This window comes from Zingiber officinale, chromosome 5B (assembly GCF_018446385.1).
Source record: "Zingiber officinale cultivar Zhangliang chromosome 5B, Zo_v1.1, whole genome shotgun sequence".
NCBI lineage: Eukaryota > Viridiplantae > Streptophyta > Magnoliopsida > Zingiberales > Zingiberaceae > Zingiber > Zingiber officinale.
The window spans coordinates 120,534,426-120,543,394 of record NC_055995.1 but is presented as its reverse complement, the minus strand read 5'-3'; the positions used below and the strand labels follow the sequence as shown (position 1 = coordinate 120,543,394).

At 37.8% G+C, this 8,969-nt stretch overlaps 1 protein-coding gene across 2 annotated transcripts; it reads right to left on the bottom strand.

Annotated features, from left to right (window-relative positions):
• Positions 1-3,048: 3,048 nt before the first annotated feature.
• On the bottom strand, positions 3,049-8,359 carry LOC121985631 (cell division control protein 2 homolog). Of its 2 annotated transcripts, none has more exons than XM_042539205.1 (9): positions 8,154-8,359; positions 7,874-7,940; positions 7,616-7,800; positions 6,843-6,963; positions 6,249-6,422; positions 4,982-5,145; positions 4,808-4,895; positions 3,736-3,805; positions 3,049-3,427 (listed from the first exon to the last, which is right to left on the bottom strand). In XM_042539205.1, the coding sequence occupies exons 2-8, from the start codon at positions 7,880-7,882 to the stop codon at positions 3,746-3,748; spliced, it is 801 nt and encodes a 266-aa protein (XP_042395139.1). In that variant the 5' UTR covers positions 7,883-7,940; positions 8,154-8,359; the 3' UTR covers positions 3,049-3,427; positions 3,736-3,745. The 2 variants fall into 2 exon arrangements, with proteins under 2 accessions (XP_042395139.1, XP_042395138.1); XM_042539204.1 differs by having other exon boundaries at positions 3,736-3,789; positions 8,154-8,357.
• Positions 8,360-8,969: the final 610 nt, after the last annotated feature.

Below are 8,969 nucleotides of genomic sequence, written 5' to 3'. Positions count from 1 at the left end.
GTTGGCAGACATATTTGCTTAATGGATTGTTGAATGCTATCACAATCTGCATAGTTTAATCAGGAAACTAAATGTAATATGCAACTCATCCAAGACTTGCAGTCTCCAAAGCTTCTCATGACTAAAATATTCACTTTAGTAACATATTCGGCAGCGAAAATATCTGACTATCCTTGTACAAGATATTTAAATTAAAATATCATAGAACAAAAAATTTCATAGTTTCCAATTCAATGTGAAAGGTTGTAAAATCCAAAAACCATATTGGCAAATGCGAAGCCAACGTGGAGCTAGTGTGGGCAACTGCCCCATACATTGCCCACACTAGGCCACAAAATAAAATTAATAATTACACATATTTTTACCCTTAAGCTCCGTTTGGTAGGGATGAGAGAATTAAAATTATATTTTCAAAAAGTTATTAATATGCCGTTTGGTAGGGTTGATTGAGGTAGGATTAGGGTTGATTAGGAGTGAGATTCACAATCCCTAGGCATGGAGAGTGATTAATAATCCTATTCTCAATCCTATCTTAATCAATCCAATTCTAATTCTATCATCCCTATCAAACGGAGCCTTAAGGTCTAAACTATTCGTCTCCTTTTCCTCTCCATAGCAAACAACCCTTTGTCTCCTTTTCTCTCCACAGCAAGATAGCAAGCTAACAAGCTAACAAGCAACAACCCAACGCCCTCCATCTCGACCGTCTCCTTCCCTCTCCACAGCAAGCAACCCTTCATCTCCTTCCCTCTTCATAGCAAGCCAGCAAGCAATGCCATCCATCTCCTTCCCTCTCCAAAGCAAGCAACACCCTCTGCACAGCAAGCAAGAAATTCTGATCAAAGGCGATCCTAAATTTTTTTTTCTTGTTCAACAAAAAAGATGCAAGGTAGCAACGTAGGTGCTTGCACTGCAAGACAGCAATGTGGCAGCCTCTTGAGCGGTTGCCGCCCCATCAAACAACAAAGCGGCCGCTGCCTCACCAGGCACCGACGAGGCCGCTCGCGAAGCAGCCATTGCCAAGCAGCCGCTTGTGACACTGTCGCATTGTTACCTTGCCTAGTAGCACGAGTCACCGTGTCTGCACTGAACTAATATCCTAGCTCCGCCCTTGATAGCAAACACAAATATGGCACTTTGGTTACACGAGATACTTAATGTTCTAACTTAATACGGCCTTCAAAAAATCCAAAGTCAACCTGACTTAATTTATCTCTGAACGGACATCTTACTATTCCGCTTAGGATTCAGATGAAGTTCTAAGGCTGCGTTTGGTAGGGCGTAATCTACCTTGTAATGTAATCCTGATTACATTACAAGGTAGATTATTTTGTTTGTTTCACTTTTAAACTTGTAATGTAATGTAATCTGGATTACAAAATGTAATGAAGTTTTGTAATCCAGATTACAAAGCAAATGCTATGTAATCCGATTACATTACGAGGTCACCGTCCCACAAAAATTTAAATACCGAATATATCCTTAGTCCACCGTTGGCCCCCGCCCCCCACCGCCGACGGCCGCCGACGGCCGCCGCCGGCCGCCGACGGCCGCCGCCGGCCGCCCATCGCCGACGGCCGATAGCTGCGGCAAGCTCCGGCAGAAGTGCGGCGACCGTCAGTAGAGGCCGTAGGACATTTTTGTCATTTTATAATAATACAAATTACATTCCTGATAAAAAATAATAGATACCAAACAAAAGAATGTAATCATCCTTGTAATCAAATATTATATACATTACATTTCCAAACGTAGTAATGTAATCAAGATTATATTACATTACATTATAAATTTGATTACATTACAAGATAGATTACATTACAAGATAGATTACATTACACCCAATCAAACGTAGTCTAAATAGTTCTCATCAAGTTTTGCAGGAGTTCTTCTCGTGGAAAAATCCATGCAACAGAAGATGGCATCTGATGACAAATAGTCTAAGCTAAATTTGGTGAACTTACAATTTTCTTCTTCGTCGAATCTCTCATCGTATCCCACTATAATCCTTACCTCTGCATCACTCTCTCTCCAAGTTCCTTTTTTTCCTATTTCAAACCTACTATTTCCTTAGGAAAAATGTTTGGCTTTTGCCCTAGGCGCGCCTTCATCCCATGAGTCAGTTTTACTCCGAGACCCACTACGGAGAACCCTAATCGAGCAACCTGCTATAACTGCAACATATCACCATAAGCCAAATTTTACAGTCCTCGGTGAGGAAAACATAATGAAACAGTAGTTGAACAGCAAGCTCGAGCTCAAGAAGCTACGATGATGGAAAGGAAAACAGACGTACAAAGCATCGACGCCGTAATCCGAGGCAAAGACAACGCGTTTGGCTACTCTCTCCCTTGCGAACGGAGAGAACGACAGGATATCCCGCAGGATTCAAAATTAATCACACTGGCGGCGGCTCTGGAACAAAATCGGAAGCGGCGGCCGCCGACAGAGCGCGTGGCCTTTGATTAGTCAAAGAGAAAGATACAAGAGAGGGAAGTAGTCGAGTAGAAAGCGCGTCCTGTCGGGAATATTAGAAAAGGAACCGATCCGGTTCAAAGAAAAAAGGGTTCATTCTATTAAATATTTTATTTATTATGTGTAAATTTAAATATAATATTAATAGGCGTCCAAAATATAAAAATTTAGCCATAAACTATTTTATAAATTGCTTGAGTTCATTCTATATTAACTTTCAAATTGTTAGTTATTTTGTAAATTAATTTTTTTACTTAATGATACTGAAATCAATAGAAATTCAGCCATCATAAATAGTCATTTTCATTGACTTGTATGATTAGGAAAACTATGTTCTTGAATCACTAACTTCATTCAATGTCTACTTGCAACTTTTGAAAATAATCTAAACAAATATACACTTGAATTTTGAAAAGACAGTGAATTAACATCACTTGTTTACTAGTCATTAATCAATTCCAAATTCATGGTGTTCCTGAAATGACAATGGAAATGCTATTCTCATTACCAGTAGAAGGAGAAACTATAGCTTGCACCTGGCAACCATTTGCACAACCCTAAACAGCATGACTATTAATATTTCAACCACACTCAGTAAATATACTGATGTGAAGAGGATAGTTCCCAAAACAAGCATAGGTTCAAAGAAATATATTAGTCTCACACTCAGAAATACAAAAGTGAAATCAAACTTTTGTAGTCTTTGTGCCAATAGAGATCTTGCAGCTCTAGCTCCAGATCCTGTGCAGCCATGAATCTTCACAAGCTTCAAGTAGTATTATGAAGGCAATCATGGCAGAGGTAAAGAAGCTGCAGAATGTTTGATGAACTGACAATCTACTATGTATCATGAGAATATTACTCATGGAACCAGTTCAAGATCCTTGAAGTATTCGTGCTCCAGTGCTTGTCGAGCTGAGATTCTCTTACTGGGGTCTAAAATGAGCATTTTCTGGTAACCAGGACATTAATTGGAGGATTAGTGAAAAGCCACTGAATTCGGTCACAAGGTCAGAATTAGCAACAAAAGATATGCATATCAGTTCTACAAACACAGCTGTATGTACAAAGGGCATAGGCCTTGATCAGATTTATGCCACCATGTACAAACAGATGTCCCAACATTTAGGAAAATCAGCAACCTAGTTGTAATGTTTTGTAATCAAACACAAGCTCAAACTAGGTGAATCTAGTGAGACAAACGCTTAGATTCAAGTGGAATACATATTTTAGACACGTTGCACATAACGAAGGACTTACAGAAAGAAGATCAATCCCTGGATCTCCAAGATTCGGAACTAGAGTTGCCAGATCCTGCACAGCAGATTACCTGTTCTTTAAGAGCAAATCAGAGAATAATACATGTATAGTGACAATGAACTGTACCACAAAAGCAGACCAATGAATGCTTTCATTCCTTCAGAAGTTGTTTACCACTGATTGATTAACCAGGAGATAGTAACATAAATCTTGATCATATAGGAGGCAAAAAAAAAAAAAAAGAGAGAATCTTTGATGAGATTATGTGCACCTCAATGTTGCAGGATTATGATGCTCGTATGATTAACTTGCAGGACAATTGCAGCAAGAGGATTTGGAAAATATCATGAGAACAAAACATTCACAATTACATAGGTATTTGCCCTAAATATGGCTCTTTTTTCCTATATTTGGTTAGTATGTGATAGGAACAAAATAGGTGTTAAAGGCATGCTGGTAATAGAGACATAATCTTTGGTTAAAAAAATTGGAATCGATCTTGTAATTTTTTAATTATTGAGTTTCCTTTTTTTTTTCACCTAAGTTTGCTTGCTGCTAAGTACATTTGGCTACTAAAAGGTCCATATAAAGGGACTTGTAGTGATGTTTTGGGAAAATAAATGAATTTTAGTTTATGGCGTGATTGCCAACCACTACAAAGTGTGATTACTTGAGAAACCTTAGGTGTGATGGTCTAGATCCTCTATTCTCCCTCTTTTTCTCCTTGCTTACAGCTAGAACCACTATATCTAAGCTCCAATATATACAGTCGAGGTTTACTTAAGGTTGCTGTAGCAAAAGATTCTGGATTATCAAGTACACATATAAACCAATACAATTCTATATTTTATCCTGGTAATAGGTGGGGGTAGGGGTAGGCATACAGTGGAGGTTTACTTAAGGTTGCTGTAGCAAAAGATTCTGGATTATCAAGTACACATATAAACCAATACAATTCTATATTTTATCCTGGTAATAGGTGGGAGTAGTGGTAGGCAGCCACTTTCTAGTGATTTCATTGATTGACAATTTCTGAGGCCAAAATGCTAAAACAAAGGACCCTTATTACCACCTTAGATTGCCACTTGGGAAAAGCAGACTTGAAGTCAGGTAAGGAAGTAACTCCAGGCCAAATTTCTTCATTTGGGGTACCCAAGATTCTGTAAAATAAATAAACAGGCACAAATTATTAGGCACACAGTGCAACACCTAATTTTAGTAATTTCCGCACTAAAGTAACACAAACCTGAATATCTTGAACAATTCATCAATCTCTGAATCTCCGGGGAACAATGGTCGCTGATTCACCATTTCAGCAAAAATACAGCCCACTGACCACACATCAACAGGTGTAGAATATTGTCTGGATCCGAGGAGGATTTCTGGAGCTCTATACCAAAGTGTTACTACCTGAAGTATGAAACAGAATCACGGAAGGGACATGATACTTTTGAAATCTTCATTGAGAATGTTTAAATCTCATTAGTATACGAGAATGTTGCTTGCAATCAGTTGAATGTACAGAGGACTCTGAGCCTGTATGATGGACCAGGAAGGAATTAAACTAAATAGAGCCTTAGGTCTAAACCTTCTCAATCTGGCTCAAAGAATGCCTTAAAGTAAAAGCTGGTTCAGCTTTCAGCTATGAAGCGTTGTGGTTTAAGACTTGAAGACAGCAAAGTCATTGTGCTTTGTTGCGGCCAGCAGCTGTCCACTGTGACTCACTATGCTATGAGAAGCCCCCAATGTACAGAGAACTTGGTACCTCTATCAAGCTTCGAGGATTCCCCATACCCATACAAGGTGAGGAAAAAATGACATTTGGTGCATGGACAATTAATTAGTAACTATGCAAATAGATTATAATGACAATTTACAAATAGATGCTATATGTTATATAATATGCAGTGGTAGTATCAAAAAAATGATTTAGTCGCATTTACATTGATTTGCTTTGTTGAACCAAATCTCATTTTAGATGACTGGACGGAGATGATCCTACATAGTGGAAAACTTAGCTAAAGTGTTTTGACCAAAATACACCTTTTGTTATTCAAGAAAAACACTTTGAAGGAGATGATCTTACATTCTCATCAAGTGGAAAATTTTAACTAAAGTGTTTTGACCAAAAATGTACCTTTTATTATTCTATGAAAAAACTTTAGCTAAAGTGTTTTGACCAAAATACACCTTTTACCATTTCAGGGGAAAGATTGGAGAAGGCAAAAAAAAAACATTGGATAATAATAATTTTGTTATTGTTGTTGTATTTGCCGACTCCACCTAGTGGGATAAGGCTTGGTTGTTGTTATTGTTATTGCATTCCCTTTTTTATCATTTATGACTAAAATAGCCCTCATATCACTTCTTCTTTAAACATAAATAATTAAAAATGTACATTTTCTTTATGGAATGAGCTTCATTTCCTTAGAACCATTGCACACTTAGCCTCGTAGAAAGTTTAAGTATATATTCAGAGGTGAAAGTAAAAGTAATATGATGAATAGTAGCACCTCATGTGTGAATGTCCGAACAGGAATGCCAAAAGCTCTAGCTAACCCAAAGTCTGCAAGCTTCAAGGCATTAGTTCCTCGATCAATCAAAAGATTTTGGGGCTTCAGATCTCGGTGAAGAACCCTATGAGAATGACAGTAGGCAATGCCACGAAGTATTTGATACAAATAAGTCTGCACATGCATAAGAAATCTAAGACAAATATCATAATATAACTGCAGAAACCACAGTTCTAAGATTCAGTAACATATGCATCATATGGACTAATATAATTAACCTATATGTTGTGCTTACAACTGTGAAATTTGAATAATCTTCCTCCTTTGTTCATTCATTAGCATTGGATGATTTAGTAGTGAGCGATTTATTTCTAGGCATGAAAGATACTGTAGATCATATGCATATGTTGCCCAAACAAATAGTTATGACATACTCCAAACAACTGATTAATTCATACATCAGCATATCCTTTAACAAATCCTTGAACTGCCTCAACAACAAACAATATTCATGCTAAAAATCATTTGAAAGCATCTAACCCAAGCATCATGTAACATAAATCAAAGCAGACTAAACAAAGGAAAGCAACTCACTTTAACTAATCGTGGATCTTTAGCAAGTTCTGGGCAAGAGTCCATGTGCTTCTTCAAGTCTAAGTCAAGATACTCAAAAACTAAATAAATTCTTTTGTCACTGTGGACTACATCCTGCAATCTGTTGTGCCAATAAAATCACCAAAATACAAAGCTTTTTTAATACAGCATCAGAGACACTTAAAACTCTGGTTGTGTATGAACAAGCATGATTAACAAAAAACAAGCGAGGAGATTAAGAAAGTTGTTGTAGCTTCAAATTCTAATGCAACATTGAAGTGATTGTAGAAAGATCTGATTTCAAACTACTACTTAAAAGATCTGATTTCAAGGTACTATATAGGTGATCTAAAATATCCAAACTGATGAGGATCCTAAATCCTTCATATAATCATAACTTACGATTATTTTTGAATGAGGAACATGAGGGACAAACCCTTAAAGCATGTCATGCTAGATGAACATACATTGCATGATCCATTTAGTTCTACTTGATCTCCAAAGTTTCATAAAGTAGCAGGCAAGTCCTCTTGGTGACACTGCTGTTGAATCATGTCACTGGTAAATTTTAGGCATTCTTGGTAACAGAGTAAATAATAAACCAACAAATCCAAGCAACCTTTTATAGATACTAATGTAACGTGCTGATAATACATTGCTAGTAAAAGCATACAGACAGAGTCAAAGCAAGCCATGTATTAAGATTAGCTTGATTACGAAAAAGACCAAAAATTATCAAGATCTAAAGGTAAAAGCTTGGAAGGAATGAAGACCTGACAATGTTGCTGTGCTGCATCTCTTTCAGTAGAGAGATCTCTCTTATGGCAGTACTTGGAACTCCCTCGTCTTCATTCTCCAGCCGGATCTTCTTCAGAGCTATTGTCTCATTAGTGAGACGATCCCGAGCCTTGTACACCACCCCGTAAGTCCCCTCCCCAATCTTTTCCACCTTCTCATACTGCTACCAAAATCCCTCATTTCACAACCAGGAAAAGAAACCACCAAAACCTTCGTTTGCTAGAATCGCTCACCTGGTCCATCTTGTTCCCAGAAAAGCGGCGCTCTTTCGGGCACACGAAACGCAGGAAACTCAAAGACCTAGCAACAAGAGACAGTTGGAAAAGAAAGAATTTTTATTGACTCGAAGCGACTAGACCGAATCCAACAGTGATAGAACCGACTCAAGTAATCAATCTCCCTGTTACCGATCGATCCAGATTGGCGAAAGGGATCAAATCCTCACCACAAAAGCAGATGCTGGCTGGAAGTTAAAAAAAAACAACGAAAATATCATGGAGGGAGCGGGCTTACCGAGGTGGCGGATGATCGGCCAAGTTCGATCGGGGACCGAAGCAGTGAACAGACAGGAAATAGAGCGTTAAGGAGTCGGAACGGATGGCATCTGAGAGGTAGAGGGAGGCGCGGAGGAGGGAAAGAGGGGGGCGTGGACGGAGAAAGCTCGTCTCGGTCTCTTTTTCGCAGTGTGGTGTCCGGCTGCTGCCCTGGTTAAAAGCCTCGGTTAATGTCGAAGGCGGACGATCCGGTGTCCACGGCGAGACAGGAACTTATCGGAACTCCTTGGCAGGCCCCACAGGCAATCCCGCTGTGGCACTGACACGTCAGTTTCTCCTGTGAGACCCTTCGGAGGCTCACAAAGTTTGAAAAAAATAAATAAATAAAAACTTCCCTATTTTCCATTCTCTTTTATCACTCGGTTTTTTTCTCTCGTATTTTTTTAAAATTAGAATCAATAATTTTTTCAAAAGGTGCACATAATTGTTTTGAATTTCTAAACGTAGACATATTATATTTTATTTTTTTATAAAAAAATATTATTCTCAATTTAGATCGTGAAATTCATATTATAATAATTAATTTAAAATTCTCTAAATAAATCAGTCAATTTTAGATAAAACTTTTAGATGACATTTGATTTAAGGGGTTGAAAATGAAGGAATAGATTCATTCTCAAATTTTGTAGTTGATTGATGGAAATAGAATCAAGATTTTGAAATTAAATCCAAAAATTTGGATATGAATGACATTCACCCTTTCTCTGAGATTTTGATAGAATGAGAATGAGAATTAAGTTTTCGATGAAAATACCTTTAATATATTTGTTCAATT

What these genes read in the sequence shown, in the direction of transcription:
- LOC121985631 (XM_042539204.1), bottom strand. An exon ending in CAGCACAGCAACATTGTCAG is followed by an intron (nt 6,964 to 7,615) that starts GTCTTCATTCCT and finishes TTGGCACAACAG; the next exon opens with ATTGCAGGATGTAGTCCACA. An exon ending in AAGATCCACGATTAGTTAAA is followed by an intron (nt 6,423 to 6,842) that starts GTGAGTTGCTTT and finishes ATGCATGTGCAG; the next exon opens with ACTTATTTGTATCAAATACT.